Source organism: Nelusetta ayraudi, unplaced genomic scaffold (genome assembly GCF_046127955.1).
Source record: "Nelusetta ayraudi isolate G7.1 ecotype Tasmania unplaced genomic scaffold, CSIRO-AGI_Nayr_v1 ptg000135l, whole genome shotgun sequence".
NCBI lineage: Eukaryota > Metazoa > Chordata > Actinopteri > Tetraodontiformes > Monacanthidae > Nelusetta > Nelusetta ayraudi.
Window position 1 is genome coordinate 11816108 of NW_027466185.1, and position 20839 is coordinate 11836946.

The 20839-nt window shown below is 45.9% G+C and overlaps 3 protein-coding genes across 5 annotated transcripts; 2 read left to right on the top strand and 1 right to left on the bottom strand.

Annotated features, from left to right (window-relative positions):
* Positions 1-248: 248 nt before the first annotated feature.
* LOC142877382 (uncharacterized) lies at positions 249-5869 on the top strand. Of its 2 annotated transcripts, none has more exons than XM_076011982.1 (5): positions 249-548; positions 2241-2521; positions 2608-2802; positions 3037-3252; positions 3893-5869. In XM_076011982.1, the coding sequence occupies exons 1-5, from the start codon at positions 314-316 to the stop codon at positions 4991-4993; spliced, it is 2028 nt and encodes a 675-aa protein (XP_075868097.1). In that variant the 5' UTR covers positions 249-313; the 3' UTR covers positions 4994-5869. The 2 variants fall into 2 exon arrangements, with proteins under 2 accessions (XP_075868097.1, XP_075868098.1); XM_076011983.1 differs by having other exon boundaries at positions 255-548; positions 2318-2521.
* A 187-nt stretch (positions 5870-6056) lies between these two features.
* On the bottom strand, positions 6057-8841 carry nelfe (negative elongation factor complex member E). Of its 2 annotated transcripts, none has more exons than XM_076012001.1 (11): positions 8738-8841; positions 8256-8341; positions 8037-8106; positions 7782-7927; positions 7622-7696; positions 7472-7509; positions 7055-7362; positions 6779-6923; positions 6628-6682; positions 6437-6539; positions 6057-6336 (listed from the first exon to the last, which is right to left on the bottom strand). In XM_076012001.1, the coding sequence occupies exons 2-11, from the start codon at positions 8328-8330 to the stop codon at positions 6263-6265; spliced, it is 1089 nt and encodes a 362-aa protein (XP_075868116.1). In that variant the 5' UTR covers positions 8331-8341; positions 8738-8841; the 3' UTR covers positions 6057-6262. The 2 variants fall into 2 exon arrangements, with proteins under 2 accessions (XP_075868116.1, XP_075868117.1); XM_076012002.1 differs by lacking the exon at positions 8738-8841 and adding an exon at positions 8471-8669.
* Positions 8772-20561, top strand: skic2 (SKI2 subunit of superkiller complex). Its single transcript, XM_076011975.1, has 29 exons — positions 8772-8920; positions 9237-9355; positions 9579-9700; positions 9826-9943; positions 10064-10178; positions 10272-10346; positions 10440-10493; positions 10572-10735; positions 10886-11044; positions 11233-11378; positions 11578-11724; positions 12153-12237; positions 12325-12431; positions 12526-12672; positions 12751-12850; positions 12949-13161; positions 13536-13646; positions 13732-13843; positions 13949-14067; positions 14491-14622; positions 14752-14889; positions 15471-15575; positions 15733-15880; positions 15961-16087; positions 17073-17283; positions 18136-18246; positions 19018-19236; positions 19626-19766; positions 20155-20561. Exons 1-29 carry the CDS (start codon positions 8908-8910, stop codon positions 20353-20355), a joined length of 3759 nt encoding a protein of 1252 aa, XP_075868090.1. The 5' UTR covers positions 8772-8907; the 3' UTR covers positions 20356-20561.
* Positions 20562-20839: the final 278 nt, after the last annotated feature.

A 20839-nucleotide genomic window follows, 5' to 3' on the forward strand; every position in this document is an offset into this window, starting at 1 on the left:
ATATAAATAAAAACAAATAAAAATAAATCATACTATTTTATAAAATCAAATTAATGTGTCCAACATTTTGGGGGAAGTATCAACACAAATCTCCTTCGAAACAAAATTTTTGTTTTAAAAATCAGAAAACCGCTGTTTATTAATAGTAGATATTCTGATAAAACACATCTACATACATCACGTGTATTTCACATGTTTAATACGCGCGAAATACATGCATTTCGCACGTTAGAGAGAAAAAAAAAAGTCCACGAGTATTTTCCGCGTAACACTCTCGCGAAATGTCCGCATTTCACAGTTCGAACGTTCACACATGTTTACACGGGAAACACATGTGATGTCCGTGCTTATTGTGAGAGATGCGCTTCCTGTCCAGCGGACGGCAAAAAGTAAACAGAAATGCGAGACGGTGGCCCGAGGCAGGAAGGATGAGCGGACACCGCCTGCTGCTTCACTAACATCGTTTCCGAGTTTAACGGTTGTCTTTTCGAGCCGCGGCTTGTTGTTCTCCAGTGCCAGCGGGGCGTTCACCGAGGGGAATGGCAAAGGTAAGTTGTCTTGCCAAGTTACTTCGGCTTTGTGTCCGCGGCTGCTCGTTAAGCGAAGGCCATCGAGCTAATGAGAAGCTAATGCTAGCTGAGTGAGTGAGTGCTAGCTGCCGTCCAGAAGGTCGGCATTAGAGCCGAAGGCCAGCCGCACATTTTGGTGGTGTCGCCAATCAGTCTCCCTCTCGATTGCCAGGCTCATCGGGTTAACTACACCAAGTTGCTACTGTTTGGATTTACGTCGCTGTAAAATCTCATTAGTCGACTCTTGCTTAGAGCACTCGATTCTAAATGTCAACAAATGTTTATTTTTGTTTGCTGTTATTGTCAACATCGGTGATCATTTTTGAAAGATCTATCACTTACTTTTGTGTCTGTAAATGTTTATGTTTTATGATTGACTGACTTTGTAGCGAATTTTCCAGTCATTTGGGATGTGATAGGCAATTGGAGTTTCACATAGATTGATAGATAGATAGATAGATAGATAGATAGACAGATAGATACATAGATAGATGTACTTTATTGATCCCAAATTGGGTAACTACACTGTTGCAGCACTAAAAAAAAAAAAAAATAACACGACAAAAATAAACAATACATAGTTACAAAAACACTCAAATCAATCTATGTATAACAAACAACCAAAGCAGATGTGCAAAAGACAATCAAATTGTGCAGAGGCAGGAACAAGCAAGGTTTTCAAGACCATTCATTCATTCATCTTCTATACCCGCTTATTCCTATTCAAGGTCACGGGGTCTGCTGGAGTCTATCCCAGCTGTCTTAGGTTGAAGGCAGGGTGACACCCTGGACAAGTCGCCAATTCATCGCAGGGCCACATAGAAACAAACAACCATTCACACTACCATGCACACCTAGGGACAATTTAGAATGTTCAATTGACCTCACTTGCATGTTTTTGCACTGTGGGAGGAAGCCGGAGAACTCGGAGAGAACCCACAGGGAAAACTCCACACAGAAAGGGCCCGGGCCCCGGAGTCGAACCCACGACCTTCTTGCTGTGAGGCGGCAGCGCTAACCACTGCGCCACGTGTCGCCCGTTTTCGAGACCATTAGTGCATTATTTGCCATTGAGTCCAGGGAAAATATCCAGAATATCTGTCTACACAGTGGGGAACAGTTATAGAGGATGATGACAGATGTGTTGTCCTTTAGACAACACAGTTGTCTCAGTCTCTTGGAGAAGTGTCTGTGAGGGTTTTCAGTCATCCAGGTCATCTTAAGTTGAAGGGTTGAGTTGGGGCTCTCTTGGAGAAGACGCTCCGCTGTCTGTCCAGTGTGTGGTGAAGAGAGTGGTCCTAGTTGAAGGATAACAGTTTGTTCAACGTCCTCCTCTCCACCACCGCCTCAAAGGTGTCCTGTCTGTAGCCGATGGCAGAGCCAGCCTTCCTAATCAGTTTGTTCAGTCTGCTGGTGTCACTGCCTGAGATGCTGCTCCCCAGCAGAGCACGGAGGTGAAGAGAGCGCTGGCCACGACATCTTGCTGCACACATAAACAATCGTGTAACTATCATGATATCTAGTTGAAAACTGAAAATAAAGAACACAGGAATATTGATATGTATCATAGCTTTGCATATAAGGAAGGTAATAGAGAAAGTGAGGAAGATTGCAAAAAGAAATACAATCACACATCCTAGATTTAACACAAGGTTTTTTGTTGTTATTTAGGAAAAATTCTGCGCTTGCTCTCGGGCTTACATTTACTGCTCAACTTCATTCCACCTTCGCATTCCTCCTCATTCCAGATGGACACGCTGTGTTTTCGGTTGCCGGGCCACGGCGACACAACCCTGAAGCACATGGACTCACTGAGGTCCCGCCAGCAGTTTTGCGACATCACTATTGTTGCTAGCAACAACCAGTCATTTAAAGGACATAAGGTGGTACTGGCTGCCTGCTCCCCATATCTGCGAGACCAGTTTCTCCTTAACCCGTCCCCCAAGCTTCAGGTATTTCTACACTGATTGCGTCTAAACTGCAACCGCTGTCGTCACAACTGCTTCATGTCTTTTGCATTCTTTGGCATTTTTCCCAGGTGTCGGTGATGTACAGTTCCACTGTGGTGTGTGACCTGCTGCAGTCTTGCTACACTGGCGTTTTGCAGTTTAGCCCGGAGGAGATTGTTAACTACCTCACTGCCGCCAGCTACCTGCAAATGGACCATATTGTGGAACGCTGCCGTGGAGCTCTGAAGAAGTACATGCAGCTAAAGAACCCAAGTCCACCAAAGGTCTGTAAATGGGTTAATTTTTATGTTCAATGTTACAATGAATAAAAATTGCCATAATGTAAAGACAGTACCTGAAGATGGTCAATTCACATGATTTGGTTGTTGTAAAACACGAGGATACAGAAGACAGGGTCATTGTGGCAACTCAAAAAGGGAACAGCAGGAAGGAGAAGAGTCTGAAAAGTGCCACATTATTTGCAACACAGTTAACGTTTTCCCTATTTTGTCTCTCAGACGTCTTCAGATGACAGCCAGTCTCGAAAGGTGGTTGTCACTGGAAGCATTTATCCTGCTGTGCCTGCTTCTCCGCCCATGGACCGACAATCCACTGTGCAGCAGCAGGACCCTGTATTCCACTCGCAGGAGGAGTGCAACACAGACGGGTCCGCACAGGACAGCAGGCAGCAGCAGCAGGATAACGGCCTCATGCTGGATGCCGCATGCATAAAGGTTTGTGTGTATAATAAATATCTGAGACCCGCATAGGAATTATAAGTCTTTAACATTGAAAGTGACCAAACGCAACATTGAAAACAGGTTAATAATGATGGGGGAAACAGAAATTCCAGTTCTTCTGTAGCCATTGGTGATATTAAGGGTCACTACTACAACTATTGGGGATACTTGCATGTTTAAAATAAGAATATAACAAATGCTAGACATTTTTTAAGACTTTATTTTGGATACAGACAAAAAAAAATCCGATCTTATCTAGTCCTATCCCAATATTAACATATGTTGCAACTATAAATAATAGAAAAGAAAAAGAAAACATGTCAGATTACATTCTGTGAAAATAATCAAGTCAAACGCTCAGCAATTGCCACATTCACCTTCTCTTATATACCTTGAAAAAAAACATTTTTTTTGTACACCTTTTTAAATTGGTCTATTAAGTGCTGGACATAGATGGCTGAATGAAACTTTCATGGCACAATATAATTTTTTAATTGCAGATGCAGTGAAAAGAGTAGAATTACATTTTGATTGCAGTATCCACACCACTTTTAAGCACCTCAACAGAAATTCTCAAAGTAAGCAGCATCATTTCCTATCCAATACATTTCTTAAGTGATTGCCTGCGTTCCAGGTTAATGTGTCCGATGAAGAGGAGGAGGTCCAACAAGAGGACTACAAAGTGTGCAAAGATTATCTCTCCGAAGACGAGAAGGTTCACGGTGAAGAGGCCGAGGACAGAGAAGCCCCTTCAGATGAACCCCAGCAGCTGTGCTACCAAGTGGAGGAGGGCGCCGCCGTGCTCAGAGAGGAAGGCGGCGAGTACGACTTGATCGCGGCAGAGGACGATCTCGGCTCCGCCGCGCTTTCCTTGGACGGACTGCAAACGTTGAGGCTCAGGCTGCCCGAGCTGAAGACGAGAGGCAGCAGGGGGAGGGGCAGGGGGCGGGGCTTTAAAAAGAGAAGGCTGGTGACCTCACAGGAGAAAAAACTCCCCGGCGCATTTCCCCCCCAGGACCTGTGGTACTTGGCCGCCGTGGGGCTGGGAGGCAGTTGCGGCCTGGACTACAGCCAGAGCGGACTGAAGGCCGCAGAACTTCCGAGGCTGGACGGCGGCGACGCGCAGGGGGAAAAGGCGTCGCTGGACGTCGCCAGAACCCTGTCGCAGTACGTCCTGGATGAGTCGAGCTGCGGCGCCGGGGAGGGCAGCTCGGGGCTGGCGGCCGTGGAGACCAACGAGGGGGCGGACGAGTCCGTCGCCGTGGTGGGCTCCACCTCCAGCCTGTCGGGACCCGTCATCTGCGAGCACTGCGGCATGACCTTCCCCTCGGCGCACTCGCTGGCCCTCCACTCGCGCTCCACGCACCTGCTGTACGCTTGCCCGTGCTGCGGCAAGCACTTCCACCACTCGTCCAACCTCAGCCGCCACATGGCCGTGCACCGGGGCATCGGCAAGACGCACCAATGCCCGCTGTGCTACAAGACGTTCACGCAGAAGTCCACGCTGATCGACCACATGAACCTCCACAGCGGCGAGCGGCCGCACCACTGTGCCTACTGCCACGCCCGCTTCGCCCACAAGCCCGCCCTGCGGCGCCACCTGAAGGAGCAGCACGGGAAAACCACGGGGCAGAACTCGCTGCACGAGCAGCAGGAGAGGGAGAGGGCGAGGATACAGGAGGAGGAACAGGACTGTGTGGTTACGGATCACGTCATGGGCACCGTTAGAGACTGAATGATCGGCAGATGAGCTTTTTTTTTTAACCAAAAAGTTATGGAAAAAAATCTTAGATTGGTGTGAAAGTAAACACACTGAGTAGACAGACATTGTGATGGATCTGTATCTGATACTTTCTCTTGGGTTTCTGACAGCACCCTCAGTCAAGTGTTCCTTCCAATGTTTTTGTTCGTGGCTATCAACAGAGGGCTAAATATGCATTTTAAGAGATCTAAATATCTTGAAATGCTATCTCTCAATATTTTTTTTAAAAAGTATTCCCCATCCAAGACTTTTCCCTGAAGTCCATGATTTGAAAAAAAAAATAAAACTAAAAAAGGGTTTGTCATGAAGCCACAGGAATATCCTTCATCTAAATGCATTTTTCCATTTAGATGACGGATGTTAATGTACATATTGGAAACTGACCTTTGTTTTTCTTACACGTTACATATTAGAACGTTCTATATAAGTTACATGCAATGCAGACTATGTAACATGGAGTAAAAAAAAATGGAGTTGGATTATGTAAAACCAAGAGGAAGGAAATGTGAAATCATTAAATGTTCTTTCGGCCATTATTTTACTGGTTGGTTGTAGTATGAAGTGCGAGTTTCACTCATTGAAAAAACAAAACATCAGTGGTGGCCTTGATCTATTTAAGCAGTTTCATGTAGTTCAGCCAAAGCGAGTGAGGAGGAAAATATGAAACTGAAAATCCTCTTGAAGAGAGATGAGATCTGCAAAAGCTTCAACTCAAATGTGTCCTCAGTGATACAGGCTTGTTGGTTTTTATGTCATAGAATAGTTCAGTTTGACACAGAATGTTGACTTGAATTTAGATTAAAAAGTGTTGAAATAAATTGTGTAAATAAAACATTTTCAGTAATTTTTTCCATGACATTTTAAATGCATTGTACTCCAGACATAAGAAACTGAACCAAACATGTTAAGCCAACTATACAAGATTTTTTTATTTTGCTCTTAGGTACAAAATTGCAGCACGGCGGTTCTAGGTTACACAACCAAACTGAATTGCTGATGTTGCCATTTGTCCATTTTGTTAAAGGCCCAATGTGTCTGACCTTTCAATATACAAAAAATGTATATTATAAGACTAAAGTTGACATCAAAAATAAATAGCAACACAGCAGGAGACAATCTACAGGGGCACAATGCTCTCTAAAAAAAAATAACTTTAGCACATTCTGCTGTCTTGCAGCACTTGAAGCGGTTGAGTATTGCAAAAACAAAACATGAAAATGAATGAAAAAAAGACCTTCAAAATCACAAGAAATCTTCACTGTACACAACCTGGTTCCTCTTGTCCCTGTAGGAGCCTTTTGAGCTGTTCTGCACAGCTGTGAAAGAAGGACAGGGTAAAGGTTATCACAAGCTGTGTGCGAAAGGAAAGAACAAGGGAAGAAACAAGGAAAACAGAAAACTGAACGGTGAGTTTACCCAGTGAAGCCCAGACAGATTTGCCTGTTGCAGCATCCAGCATGGGCTGCTTCCTCGCAATGCTCACTTTGATGTGAACCTCTCCAACTGTGGTTCCATTCAACTGCGAGGCCAAAAGAAAAAAAAACTATCAAGACTGATAGAGGACAATTCAAACTGATGTAACTTCTCTGATATGGCTTTCTATTCACCTCAGCTACAGCCTGGTCTGCAGACTCCATCTTCTCAAATGTGATGAATGCACAGCTGGAAAGAGAAACATGGAATCCCAGTCAGAGTGGAAGAAGACGGGAAATCCACCAAGAGTCTTTAGAGATATGGGCATATTTAATGGCAGCATACTTGCGTGGGTGGTCCATGGAGAGATCAATAATGGTCCCGTGTTGACAGAATGCAGAGCGCAAGCTGTCCTCCACAAGCCCGGAGCCGTAAACGTACACTGTGTTACCCTTCCGCACGCCTCTCCGCTCTGGGTACGAGTCTGATCCTGGCAACATAAAAAATGTCCAACATTGCAACTTTCACTGCAGCAGATTATGACGGTGTTTCTTATATTTGAGAAAAAGAACTGTTGCTATAAGCACTGTCTTTCTGGAAGTAAAGTAAATGATTACTCACTTCTGAACGGTCCATCTCGGTCTCGTTCCCTGTCTCGGTCTCGCTCCCTGTCCCGGTCCCGGTCTCGATCCCTCTCTCTACTTCGGTCTCTGTCCCTCTCTCGATCCCGTTCGCGGTCCCTGTCCCTGTCCCTACCCCTGTCTCTGTCTCTTTCCCTCTCCCGATCGCGCTCTCTGTCTCTGTCTCTGTCTCTGTCCAGCTCTCGATCGCGGTCTCGGTCTCGCTCCCTGTCCGCATCCCGGCTAGATGACATGCCGCCGCCTCCTCCATCGTCCTCGTCTCTGTATCTGTCACTTGAGCTGACAAAGCTGCAAAGGCACAAAGAGAAAATGATGTTTCACAGTCACAAATAAATACTTCACGCATGCATTCAAGTTTATTGTTGAGCTTTATTTATTTTATTTTTTTTTGCCTTACCTTTCATACAAAGATTTCCTGTGTGCTCTCTTCCCAGCCTTCAAAAGAGACAATAGTCATATCAGAATTGGGTGAATCATTGAATTTTTAAGTACAAAACACAACATAATAATAAGGTGCAGATCACACTCCATGATTTATGTTGTATACCTCCGGTTGTTCCTCATCTGTGGAGACACTCCTTTGGAATGGCAAGAAAGCGGGAACTGGGCCTTTCTCAGGGTCCTGTGGTAAATATATAATAATAATTAAACTGGGGGGGAATCCTCAAGAGTCAGGCCAAACTAGCAGATGAGGAACAGCAACTTACTTTGAGTTTGATTTCCAGCATTCGAGAGCGTTTAAAGCCCGAGTTCTTATTCTCTGACTTTATGGCACTGATGGCACCTGACTTGATCAGCATCTTGGCTTGCTCTGTTGCTGTCGCAGTGTCAACTACAGGCTGGTCTGAAAGAGCTGTTGAACAGACAAGTGTCAGATGTACAAAACAAATTTTAACTTGCCTGTTTAGTCAAATGAATGCACATGAATCCAGCCAGTGAATTTTAAGGTCAAGGGTGCCTACTTCTTTTCAAGCCACTCTGGTTGGTCTGGTTAGTTGAACTCTGTTTTTTCAAAGCCAGGAGTGCCTTTTTCTGTGAAGAGATTAAAAGAAGAAAAAAAAAAGTATTCTAATTAAAAGAAATAATCCATGAGCTAACACACTTGCAACAGAACGTTATGGTAATATTGCAATTCAAAAGTTTTCATGCAAGACAGGGCAGCATATTTAGGATCCACGCACCTTTTTTCTAAGTTTGGCATATTTCTTCTGCAGAGCCTCCTCTTCCTCCGTCAGGGAACTTGGAAAAACCACCATGGCTGCAAAAGCTAAGATATAGACAAGTCTATCAACAGTAGTCAAAAGAGGCGGGCCATTCACAATAAACTCGCATATTTTCAGTCACCGCAGAGCGCTGTTAGCCTCAGTTCGCTAGCAATAAACAAAAGCATGAATACCTTCGAAAATAGTGTAAACGTGGTCGTTTCAGTCCACACTAAATGTTGTATTGTCACTCTATTACACGGCTCAACGCGCGTGGTCTAACATCACTGCTTAACCTACTTTTGATAACGGCATTTATTTAGCATATTCGCACGGTCTTGGCGACATGTAAAGAAAACACCGGCGCTGATATATGACGTAAGAACGTGTAGAAAAGAAATTGCCAGGAAACCGGCAGTGAATACATTTAACCGAGTCGCAAAGAAAAATAAATCACCCACAACACAATAATTCCAGGCTCGAAGAGGTCTGAGTCGTCGGTGTTTTTCTACTTATATATATTTACTGTGTCAACTGGCTTGTTCGGGCGTGAGCTACTTCCGCTTGGGTAACTTCCGATGCGACTGCAGATACGAATTTCAACTTTAAGCTTTCATTTTCGGGCTGGACCATGGAGAGAATAAGTGAGTTGTGTCCTGTTTAACCGAAGAGAATGCAAAGGATTTAATTTTACCCCTTTGAAACACATTGTTTGTTGCTACTGTCCATCGCTGCTGTGGTCTGTGTGATGATGTGGCTAATGTGGGAGCCAACTTGCTGCCAATCAGTTGTTGTGTGCCAGCTCTCAGGATCACTTCTGTTAAATGTCCAAGTAAAAATGGACGTTTCAAGGCCCTTCCTGGCAGCAAAAAGCTGTAGATCTAATATGATCTTAATCTGTGGACCAACCGGCTAGTTTGTCTATAAGCCGTTTGTGTTTTCGTCCTCTGCTCTGTACAGATGTGCCCCCTGCGGGCCCCATGGACCTGCCGCTATCCCTGCTGGAGATGGGATGCTCCGGCCGGTTCGAGCTCATCACACACCCTGTGGCTGGCCAGCCTTTACTCCCGCAGAGCACGGTCAGTATGGCACAGGCCATACCATATTTTCCCATTTACAGAACCCACAACCTATATCTAAATCGAGTTGTATGTACCTTTTGTACAATTCCACCTCAGCTGCACATCAGTGGGGAAACGTGTTTTTTCCTGACAGCTTGACTCCTTTCTGAGTCAAAATATATCAAAGTCTAAACTACATCTTGGAGTGTTTGAGATAAATGATGTTGTCTTGCCTCCACAGCTCCCACATGGCCTTCCTCCCACCAGCCTGAGTCTGGAGACAGAAGTGGAGAAATTGTTCTTACAAGATCCCTCGTGGCTTCCAATACACGACACAGACTTTGCCTTCCAGAAATTTCCAAAGTATATATTTTTTTATAAACAATGCCAGAATCAGTTAAAATCTTTGTTAGGTTTTGTGAGTTAAATTGCATCAGATACCAGATGTTTTTTTGTTTTTACTTGTATTGTGTTGGGATTTTTCTCAGGGTGACTCAGAGGAAAGTAAATGTGGACTCTTTACTGCACTGTGCTCCATCTGCGCTGCACTCTGGCCTCTCTGTGGTTAGAGACCCAACTACTGGCATGCTGATGGACTTCACTGAGGTGGGTCACAAACACACCTTTTCCGCTGCACCTTTTTTGTGTGTTTCAACCAATAATGTAGAGTTGACACAGATCAATTTAGGCATTTTCTGGGTTGTTTCCGCCTTGATTAACCTGCAGGTGTTACTGGAAAACACCAGCCTGTCTGCAAAAAATTCACTTTCATTACAACGGCAACCAGGACCTCCAGCGGAGAGCCTTCGAGGAAGTAACACTAACTACCCCTTCCTTCCAGGTGGGGGAAATATATTTTTTTATAATCTTACAATTATTAATGTAGAGTGATTTGATTTTTGCTCTGTGTCTAATTGCTCAAATTTATTTACAGGAGGAATGGAGGAGCTCAGTTTGGAGCAAATCAAGAAGAAATCCGAACTGGAGGAGGACATAGACTTTGAGAAAGGTGATTTTGATTTGGAGTGTCATGAAATAATGGTTACACTTGTGATTTGTCAGGTATTGATGCTTACACATGTCCTATTTGTTTCCTTTATAGATTTACTCAAAATACCCCCTGGATTTAGAGTTGGAATGGACTTCAGTAGCAAAGGTACGTCATGCTTTCTTATCTAAAATCAACGGTCAAAATGATGAACAATTTAATTATAACTTCTTTTTTTTCCTCAAGATGCTAAGATCGCAAGGCCAGAGGTTAACCTCATGTCGCTCCTGTCCTCATTTGATGACGTCAGCTTGTTGCAGCCTGAGGAAGAGGAGACAGACACGGACAAGGACCGGGAGGAAGTTCCCAAACTGCCAAGAACAAACAGCCTGGAAGACCTTGGCATCAAGGTTCTACCGTTTGACTGCACTTGACTACTTGTCTGAGTACCACATAGAAGTCATTCTCAACATAATGCACTAAAGAGACTCTACATTTTTTTGAAGCACATCCACAATGAGATCTGAAAAAACTATTAATCATTTCTCATCTATGCTCAGGATGCTGCGCCACTCTCGTCACCCAAAAAGGAAGAAATGAAAGGAAAAGAAGAACAACCAAAGGAGAATGTACAAGAAGAGAAAAAATGGGCCGTCCCTGTAAACATAACTTCAGCCTGCAATGATTTCTACAAGCGCATCCCCAACCCGGCTTTTAAGGTAGAAATACTGGTTAAACATCCAACCAGTGTCTGTGTTCACCTTTTCTCACCTTTTCGGCAGCCCGGAACGTTTCCCACGTCTCTATCTATTTATGCCTTTCTCAATATAATTCATGAGTCATCGCGAGAAAAGCCGGCCTGCGGCAGCCGCTCTCATCTCTCTGCCCTCTGCTGCTCCTGCTCCAGTGGCCCTTCGAGCTGGACGTGTTCCAGAAGCAGGCCATTCTGAGGCTGGAGGCTCACGACTCTGTGTTTGTAGCCGCGCACACGTCAGCCGGGAAAACGGTGGTGGCCGAGTATGCCATCGCGCTCTCCCAGAAACACATGACCAGGTGTGCTCTGTTTGCCATTAACTGTAATTTGATTTGCCCTTCAGAGCTAAACACAGTTTAGAGTGTAAGGGCTTCTGCAGGCCTTCTGTTTTAAGTAATCTGCCCCCCGGCTGAACGAAAAGTGGAAAATACATATCTTGTTGGAACTAAGATGCCGTCACACTACCAGTATTCTGACTCTAATGTCCTACCGCGACAGGACCATCTATACCTCTCCCATTAAAGCGCTGTCCAACCAGAAGTTCAGAGACTTTAAGAACACCTTCGGAGACGTGGGCCTCCTGACTGGGGACGTCCAGATCAGCCCCGAGTCATCGTGCCTCATCATGACCACAGAGATCCTCAGGTACAGCATAGCTGGGTCCTTGCTCTCATCAAAGGCTGCGTTCATACTGCCAGCCAAAAATCCGAAACAGAGGAAACTCATTGGCTCATCAGTGTGTGGGGAGATAGCTCCATTCAAGCCGAGCTCCAGGGCATGTATTGCAACAAGTCCATTTAGTTTTTGCTCCTGTCCTAATTATATGACGTCACACACTGCACGCTACACTGGACGACGCCTCCGCTCTGACGTCATCGCTACAGCAACCTGTCAGATGGGTCAATAATGTGGCCAGTCTGAACAGAGCCAGATCCCATTTGGACACTTCCTAAAAACAGTTAGGATTTGAGAAGGAATCTGATTTAAATCAGTTTTGCCTGCAGTCGAGACGCAGCCAAAATGTTTTTCGACAAGGCTTCTAAGGACCTGCCCTCATTCTCCCTCTTTCTCAGGTCCATGCTGTACAACGGCTCCGAGGTCATCCGTGATTTGGAGTGGGTGATCTTTGACGAGGTTCACTACATTAACGACGCCGAGGTGAGAGACCGGGTCAATCCCCCCCCCCCACCCCTTGAGCATCTTATATTCCTTCTTCTCTTACCATGCTTGTTTTTCCCTCCGCAGAGAGGGGTCGTGTGGGAGGAAGTTCTAATTATGCTGCCGGATCACGTCAGCATCATTCTCCTCAGCGCCACTGTGCCAAACGCTCTCGAGTTCAGCGAGTGGATCGGGTAGGTGTCAGGTTTTTGGCTCGCAGGCAGGTGGGGCTCCTCTTGTGGCAAAATGAAATATTCTGTCTCTTTCCGGCCGCCCCGCCGTCCGCAGTCGCATAAAGAAGAAGCACATCTACGTGATCAGCACGATGAAAAGGCCGGTCCCACTGGAGCACTACCTGTACACCGGCAACAGCACCAAGACTCAGAAAGAGATGTTCCTGTTGTTGGATTCAGTGGGCAACTTCCAGACAAAAGGGTACGAGTTGTCTTGAGTTGACAGCATTTTTAGGGGGACATTTAAAGCTCGTTTTCACGAGGGAAGTTTGTGTCTCAGGTACTATACCGCTGTCGATGCCAAGAAAGAGCGCACCAGCAAACACAACCAGTCATTCGGCACCAGGAACACTTCCTCCCAGGTCACATCCGCTAGCCAGGTAGCCCGCTCCACATTCCCTCTCTGTTGCCTCCGAGTTCTGTGTGTTTTCTCCCGAGTTTCCTTTCACGCCTCCTCTTTGCCGCTTCCACCTCCCAGGACCGAAACGTGTGGCTCACACTGCTGCACTTCCTGTCCCAGCGGCAGCAGACGCCGGTGGTGGCGTTCACCTTCTCCAGGGCGCGTTGTGATGAGAACGCCCGCTCGCTGGATTCCCTGGACCTGACCACCTCCGTGGAGAAGGCCGAGATTCACTCCTTCTTTCAGAAGAGCCTGGGTCGCCTCAGAGGAGGGGACCGGCAGCTGCCTCAGGCTGGTTTACTATTTCAGTTTTGTCTCATTCAAAGAAATGAAAAAAAATAATGTTTTTTTTTTTTACCTGCTTTGCAATCCCATCCCACAGCGGAACCACAAAGAAAAATTGGCATCGATAAAAGCACTCAAATTGGAGTAAACACAGATACAGTTTCAGTTAAAAGTCTTCAAATTCTTTCACATCACTTGACTGCACACAGCCAACAATCACATTTCTCTTTTTCTTATGTTGTGTTCAGACATCCATTTTGCTTGCTTTTAATTGCTTCTCTGATTTCTATGTATTTATTATTTATTGCCTCACGTCCATCCAAAGGATTGTTTTCTTTCTGACTGCTTCTGCTTGGCTAAACATTAAGTGTCCTGCGTAGATCTTGCTAATGAGGGACCTGCTGAAGAGAGGATTAGCCGTGCACCACAGCGGGATCCTGCCCATCCTGAAGGAGGTCACAGAGATGCTTTTTTCACGCGGTCTGGTCAAGGTGAGGCAGAGGGCACGACATCCAAGTTAACGTGGAGCGACCCACTGCACGTTTGCAGTTATGAAAACTGTCTCCCGTCCGTCAGGTGCTGTTTGCCACCGAGACTTTCGCCATGGGGGTGAACATGCCTGCCAGGACCGTCGTGTTCGACAGCATCAGAAAACACGACGGCACCGGCTTCAGGAATCTACTGCCAGGTTTGATCCTCTTCTTCTTTGCCCTGTTCGCCCTCTCGTTGACTATATTCCCTTTGATCGCGAAGCAGACAGAAACGCCAACGTCTCTTTTTCTGTGTCGGACAGGCGAGTACATTCAGATGGCGGGCCGAGCAGGGAGGAGGGGCCTGGACGCCACAGGCACGGTCATCATCCTGTGCAAAGCCGGGGTTCATGAGATGGCAGATCTGCACGTCATGATGTTGGTGAGGCTCCAGCACCAAAATTCAGCCTGCTGGCCGTGTTGGTTTTTGACACCTGAGAATGCTTTTGTTCCCACTTCATTCAGTGTGAAGCAGCAGCGTTTGGTTTTCTCCTTTATTTCCCACGGAAGCCATGCTTTCCTTTGCTCGATGTGTAATTGAGTATAATCATGAGTTTGCTGTCATCAGATCCACGTGTTTACCTTGGCAAATGCCACTTTAATTGCGGACCAATTAAAAAAAAAAATCTCAACGTCAGCTAAACATGTTATTGAGTAATATTTAATAACGTGCCTCTTTTATAGGCAGGAAGTCTTTTAAACACTTAAAGCATCTTTTGTCACATTGCACCAAATCAGTTTTCTTTTTTTTTTTATATATATATATATTTTTTTTTCATTTTCTTTTTTTCTTGTTGTTCTTCAGGGGAAGCCGACCGTCCTGCACTCCCAGTTCAGACTCACCTACACTATGATCCTCAACCTGCTGCGGGTGGAAGCCCTGCGCGTGACGGACATGATGAGACGGAGCTTCTCTGAGAGCCACAGGGACACTCAGGTACAGCTCGCGTGGCAGTTCTCATTATTTCCTGCACAGCTACTTGACATACCATTCCTCATTAACCTCTCCTCCTTCTCCTTCTGACAATTGTGTTGAAAATGATCATCTCTGTGTCGCCTGCCGAAGGCTCATGAGAAGAGGATCAGCCAGCTGAAGGAGACTTTGTCCTCTCTCGCTCCTCTGATTACTGAGGGCCAGCTGTCCGACATATTGCCGTACTACCACACGGTGACCGAGCTGCAGACGACTACCAAGGCCGTGCAGGTAGAAAAAGGCTCTCTGTCTCGTCTCGGACTCTGAGCCATTTTTACTCGGTCTTGTCTCGGTGTCGGACCAGGTGGACTTGGCATTTTTGATCAAGACCAGTCAAGACTCAGCCAGCACTACAGTGACAGATCAACGGAACAGATTCCAACTGCTGCCGTTTTACGCTGTTTGTGACACCCAGAGTGGCAGACCCCCTTATTCCTAGTTAATTTATTTTTTCATTTTATGAAGCAAAGTTGTTTTTTTGAAAATGGTTCAAAATAGTTGGCAAAGCAGCAAAATGTTAAAGAAAATTCTCAAAAGGTACCTCGCTGAAAAGAGATGTTGCTGTTCCATTTAGAAGCAAACTCAAATTGAAAAAGATACTGGCATTTCTTTCTGTTTCGTTGTTATTTTTCTGGTCTTGTCTCGGTCTCAAACTCCAAATGTCTTGGTCTTGTCTCGATCTCGTTACTCTCTAGTCTTGGTCTCGTTTGGTGCAGTCTTGACTACAACACTAGCACACACTGAGGCACCAAAGGTTATTCTCGTATCCCCTTATTCCTGCTGAATATACCCTGTGCTCTCACCGTCTTCAGAATGCCATACTGGAGTCAGTGAACGGGCTGAAAGCTCTTTCTGTGGGTCGAGTCGTGGTGGTGAACAACCGGCAGCATCTCAACGCGCTCGGAGTGATCCTGCAGGTAGGTGTGTGGGTGGGTGTTTAACTATGGTAGCTGCAAACCAAGACAGGAACTGTCTCTGAAGTTGTTCTTAAAAGGGCTCTGCATTGCCTGAAGTAACTCTTTGAAAAAAACAAACAACAGCATCTAACAAATAACTCATTGAATCATCTGCCAGGTGTCCAGTGACTCAGTGAATCGAACCTTCACCGCCCTCATCATCTGCGAGAAAGGCAATGAGGAGGAAGCAGGAGGAGGAGGAGGGGAAGGCAACAACAGGGGGGCTCTTCCTCATCTCCACAACACGGCTCTCTTCATCCCTGACGGTTGGTGAACCGGCTCAGACGCTGATTGTTTTTTTTGTTCAAAAATGTTTTATTCATGCTCGCTTCTTTTTTTGCTTTAGGTCCCTGCAGCCACACCGTGCAGAAGTTGAAGCTGGAGGACATCTCGGCCATCACAGTGAAAACTCTGAAGGTGATCCCTGACAGGATCATCGACAACTACAACAAAAGGCAACAGCTGCGATTCAAGTGCGTGATGTTCTCAAAATGGCCTTTAGTTTGTTTACTGTAAACCCTCTTTACATGCCTTCAATCAGAATGGCGTAACCAGCAGAAAACGTCTGCAAGTCCAGTCAATCCCAAAGAGGTTAGCGCAGATCCTAATGTTGCGGCTGTTGAATCAGATCTAGATGGAGCTTTAACATTAGAAGAAGAAATAAGAGCAGACGTGAGCTCATGTTGTCCCTCACACCAATAGAAGGAATTTGGCTGTTGTGGGACATGTCCATTAAATCAGCGGCCACCAACCTTTTTTTTCTCTGCGGCCTGGTGTAATGTGAGACAGTATTTTCACAGACTGGCATGAAAACTGTGGTATTTTCTAAATATAATGATAAACGTGAATCCACTGTGTACACGTTTGGAACTTTAGTGGTAGGACTCCTGGTTACTCTGTTTAACGTTGCTTTCTTCTTCTTGGAAGTCTTGAGCTCTTCTGTCTCCTCACTCGACCTTTTCCTCCTTCCAAAGACGTTTCCACTCCTGTTGCTCGCTAGCTTGCTGGCCCGTGGGTTTAATCTAGTGGTAATGTATGTGACCGAGACAAACGCCTTGACATGTGTCAAGAGTTGAGCCATAGATGGATATAACGGAGAGAATCCGGTAATTTTTCAAAACAAAATTGGTCAGACTAGGATAATAAATATAACGGAAGTAATTTAAATAAACTCAACTATTCTTTTTCTGCGGCCCGGTACTGAATGACCCATGGACCGGTACCGGTCCACAGCCCGTGAGTCGGGGACCACTGCAGTGAATCATCCAGTTGGTCCACTTAGATGTGACGGACAGAAGGTCCATCCAGGTCCAGGACCTACCTGCCTACCTACCCTTTTCTACTGCTTCATAAAGACAGATGAATATGTGGAATAAACCCATTAGTTTCATTACTGTTGCATCTGGCGCATCAGTGAACTCAACTCCCCCGATCTACCCACCCACCCTGTCCCCTCAGGAATGACCCTCCCGGCCAAGCTATCGCCACAGCAACGCAGGAGCTCCTGCGATTGGCCGTGGCCAGCCCCGGAGGCATCGCCAGCCTCGACCCCGTCAACGACCTCCACCTGAAGGGCTTGGATGTGGTGGAGGCCTCCATGAGGCTCCGCGTGCTGCAGGACAGCCTCCGAGAGTTTAACTGCATCCACTCGCCCACTTTTGACATGCAGGTGTGTGTGTGTGTGTGTGTGTGTGTGTGTGTGTGTGTGTGTGTGTGTGTGTGTGTGTGTGTGTGTGTGTGTGTGTGTGTGTGTGTGTGTGTGTGTGTGTGTGTGTGTGTGTGTGTGGAACCACTGAGTGATCGTGCACATAAAACACTCAAGTTTTTATTCGTTCTGAGACGGTGCAGTTGTATGATAACCTGCCTCGTTTCCTGTTAAACATCTCCTTCTCCCGTGCAGCAATTGCATATTTATGCGCTAATTAGCATTGTGCACTTACATAAGCCCCCTCATTTTGCAATCGGCCCCCTTTATCAGGCCTCCTCTCCTCCTTCCCTCTTTGCTGCAGCGTCAGTTCCCTTTCATACCCTCTTATCATTTCTCTTCTGCATTCAACAGCATCAAACTCCACTGTGAGATTTATGATCGTGCACCCATCTCGTCTCTCTGGCAGATCTGCCTGGGAGACGAGAGCGAGGAGGGCCGCCCGCCTGTGTCTATAATTACTCGTATAGGCTCGTCGGCACTTCACAGGCACAGCGCGTCATTTGATCCGCCTTTACGTGCACAATCGCGCACACGCGCGCAGGTGCTCTTCTTTACTTTGCATGACAAACAAGCACGCACTTGCAGCATCCTCGCTGTAGCATCCTCGCTGTAGCATCTATGGGCATTGTCTCTTAACGTGTGCCTCACAGTGCAAGCTTAAATACAACTAGCAGCAATCAGCCTCAGAGGAAGTGTAGCCGACTTGTGTCTTTTCTTTCCTTTTTAAATCTACCGGAACCAGGTCATGTGCGGCAGGATTGTGCCTTTGTTTTTTAATGACTGTTTGTTTGTTTGTGTGTGTGTGTATTTCAGTTTGCCCGAGTCAAGGAGAGGATGAGCATGCAGGAGGAGCTGGACCGGCTGCTGTTCCTCGTGTCGGACCAGTCTCTGTCTCTGCTGCCTGAATACCATCAACGGATCAAGGTGGAGTGGGGACGCTCAACTCTTTTGATTGAACTTTGGGAATCTGTGTGAATTTATTCACTTCAGCATAAAATATTTTGAGCTACAGGAATTCTGGTTCTTGCAGGGCAAGATTTTGTTTCCTCTTCTGTGATGTTGTGAATGCTGAAGGATGTAACTGAAGCAGCACCTGCTATAAACTTTGCAATTTTCAGTACATAGTAGGGCTGGGCGATTTCAAAAATAAAATCCCGATATTTTTTTTTTTCTCTGAAAACTCGATTTTCACTACAAAAGAAATGGAAATAAAATGATTAAATATTTTATCTTTATTTTTAAAGAAAAAGTAGGCACATCTCCTTGGGGTTTAGTAAAGTGACAACATTTACTGTATTTTTGACCAAACAAAGATGAATCCCTTGGGATGAATGAAGTGAGAACCTCACTTTCACCAAACTTCACTTGAAGATGAACAGGTTCTTCCTAAATTAAGATGATGTTCCCTTATTTGGGAATAAAGTGAAAACTGAAGAACCAAACACAAACGAGGCGCACAGCCCAGAAGCATGCAAGAGGAAAATTGATTTTAAGATTTTCCTTTTTTAACATTGTCTTGACTAATAAATCCGATTTTGATGTAAAATGGATTAATCGCTCAGCTCTAGTACACAGTGAGAAGAAGATTTTCAATTGACCGTGGTCCTTTTTAATTAGTGGACCCAGGTTCTGCTTCGATTCTCCCCAAAACCTCCTGCGCAGCCATTTTTTAACCCCCCTGTTGGTCACCCTCAGGTGCTGCAGTCCCTCCAGTACATTGACAGCAGCGGCGCCGTGCAGCTGAAGGGCCGCGTGGCCTGCCAGATCAGCAGCCACGAACTCCTGCTCACCGAGCTGCTGTTCGAGAACGCTCTGAGCCCCCTGGCGCCCGAGGAGAGCGCCGCCCTGCTGTCCTGTTTGGTCTTTACGCAGAACACGCAGGTGGAGCCACACATCACCAACACGCTGCAAGAGGTAATGAGACAGGTGGTTTGTCCTTGCTGACGTAGCGCATTTGCCTGCGCACGGTGTACGGCATGTTATTCTTGTGAAGCTTTGCCAAAAAAAAAGATCAAGCGCTACCTCCTGCACGTGGTCTCCCCCTGTCTCTGCTTCGGTGGGAGCTGCCGTGATACATGAAACTGCTTTATGAGCGTTTGAATTAAGGATGAGAGAGAACTGTAGACCAGCGCCAGTTGAGTCGAGACACCTCGGAACGCTTTGTGAAACAGAGTTCCAAGCGTTTTAAAACAAGGTGGCACAGAGAACCGTAAAATAAAGTTAAAACGTCCGTCTTATGAGTTCCTAAATCTCTTTCCCCCTCCCCTCTTCTTTGTCTTCTGTGTCTCCTTCTCTCCCCTCAGGGAATCGATCGAGTGCTGTCCGTGGCCAAGCGAATTGGGGAGCTGCAGAGGGATTGTGGAATAGGACAGACGGCGGAGGAGTTTGTGGGCCAGTTCAAGTTTGGCCTGACGGAAGTGGTGTACTGCTGGGCCAGAGGCATGGTGGGTAGACGTTCACTGTTCCTCATACAGTAATGTAAAAAAAAAAATAATTAAGATGACGGACTTCAACAAGTCCAGTGTGTAAAATTTGGCTTGATTTATAATTTATTTTCAATCGGTAAAAGCTTAACATACTGCCCATAAAATATATATAAATACACACATATATGTGTGTATATGTTTATATCTGTATATAAATATATACAGATACAGATACACACAAACACACACACACACACACATACACACACACACACACACACATAAAAAAACACACTGTCAGGCAGGCTTCCTTAAACATTTTACACACTGGACCTTTAAACATCCCAACTGAAGTGTCAGGACTGAACCTCCATGTCCCCTCAATCCTCCCACTCTCACCTCACAGCCGTTTGCTGAGATCGCCAGGCTGACTGACGTCCAGGAGGGGACGGTGGTGCGTTGCATCCAGCGGCTGGACGAGGTGCTGAAGGAGGTGCGGCAGGCGGCACGTATCGTGGGCGACTCCGTCCTGGGGAGCAAGATGGAGAAGGCCTCGCTGGCCATCCGCAGGGACATCGTCTTCACCGCCTCCCTCTACACCCACTGAGGTTGAGGCTGAGAGGGAGGGACAAAGGCTGATCGCCTGAGAGGAAGGCGTGAGAGATGCTGTATGTGCCTACAAAAAGATGCTTTGACGTTTACATGGAAAACTCTGGCTGAAAAGGAGGGAATGAATTTTAAAGGAGAGGCCAGGATGGAGGATGGATGTCGATTGTAATTTATTGTACAGTGATAAAATCTGTATTCCAGAAACATGTCATGTGTTGTTTTCCCTCATGTGAACAAATATACAAATATATAATGAAAACACACACACACACACCGGCTCGTTTCACAAACTGATTGCCTGGCACAACGGGTGTCACTCGTCCATCTGATGACGAGCCCATTACAGGTGTTTGTTAAAGGCAAGTCATTTGAAGGTGATGGAGTGACATTTGGCACGAAAACAGGCTGATGACTCTGTGGGCCCCAGTGGATGTCATTATATTATCGCAGTGCTGAGCCATACTAATGTTTTGTCAGAATGC

Coding starts and splice junctions, on each gene's coding strand:
- LOC142877382 (XM_076011982.1), top strand. CDS start 314: ATGTTTACACGGGAAACACATGTGATGTCCGTGCTTATTGTGAGAGAT. Junction 2,522..2,607: donor ACCCGTCCCCCAAGCTTCAG/GTATTTCTACAC, acceptor CATTTTTCCCAG/GTGTCGGTGATGTACAGTTC. Junction 3,253..3,892: donor TGGATGCCGCATGCATAAAG/GTTTGTGTGTAT, acceptor CCTGCGTTCCAG/GTTAATGTGTCCGATGAAGA.
- nelfe (XM_076012001.1), bottom strand. CDS start 8,330: ATGGTGGTTTTTCCAAGTTCCCTGACGGAGGAAGAGGAGGCTCTGCAG. Junction 6,683..6,778: donor TCCATGGACCACCCACGCAA/GTATGCTGCCAT, acceptor TTCTCTTTCCAG/CTGTGCATTCATCACATTTG. Junction 6,540..6,627: donor CAGACCAGGCTGTAGCTGAG/GTGAATAGAAAG, acceptor TTGGCCTCGCAG/TTGAATGGAACCACAGTTGG.
- skic2 (XM_076011975.1), top strand. Junction 10,494..10,571: donor AATGGACTTCAGTAGCAAAG/GTACGTCATGCT, acceptor TTTTTCCTCAAG/ATGCTAAGATCGCAAGGCCA. Junction 13,647..13,731: donor TTTCACGCGGTCTGGTCAAG/GTGAGGCAGAGG, acceptor CCCGTCCGTCAG/GTGCTGTTTGCCACCGAGAC.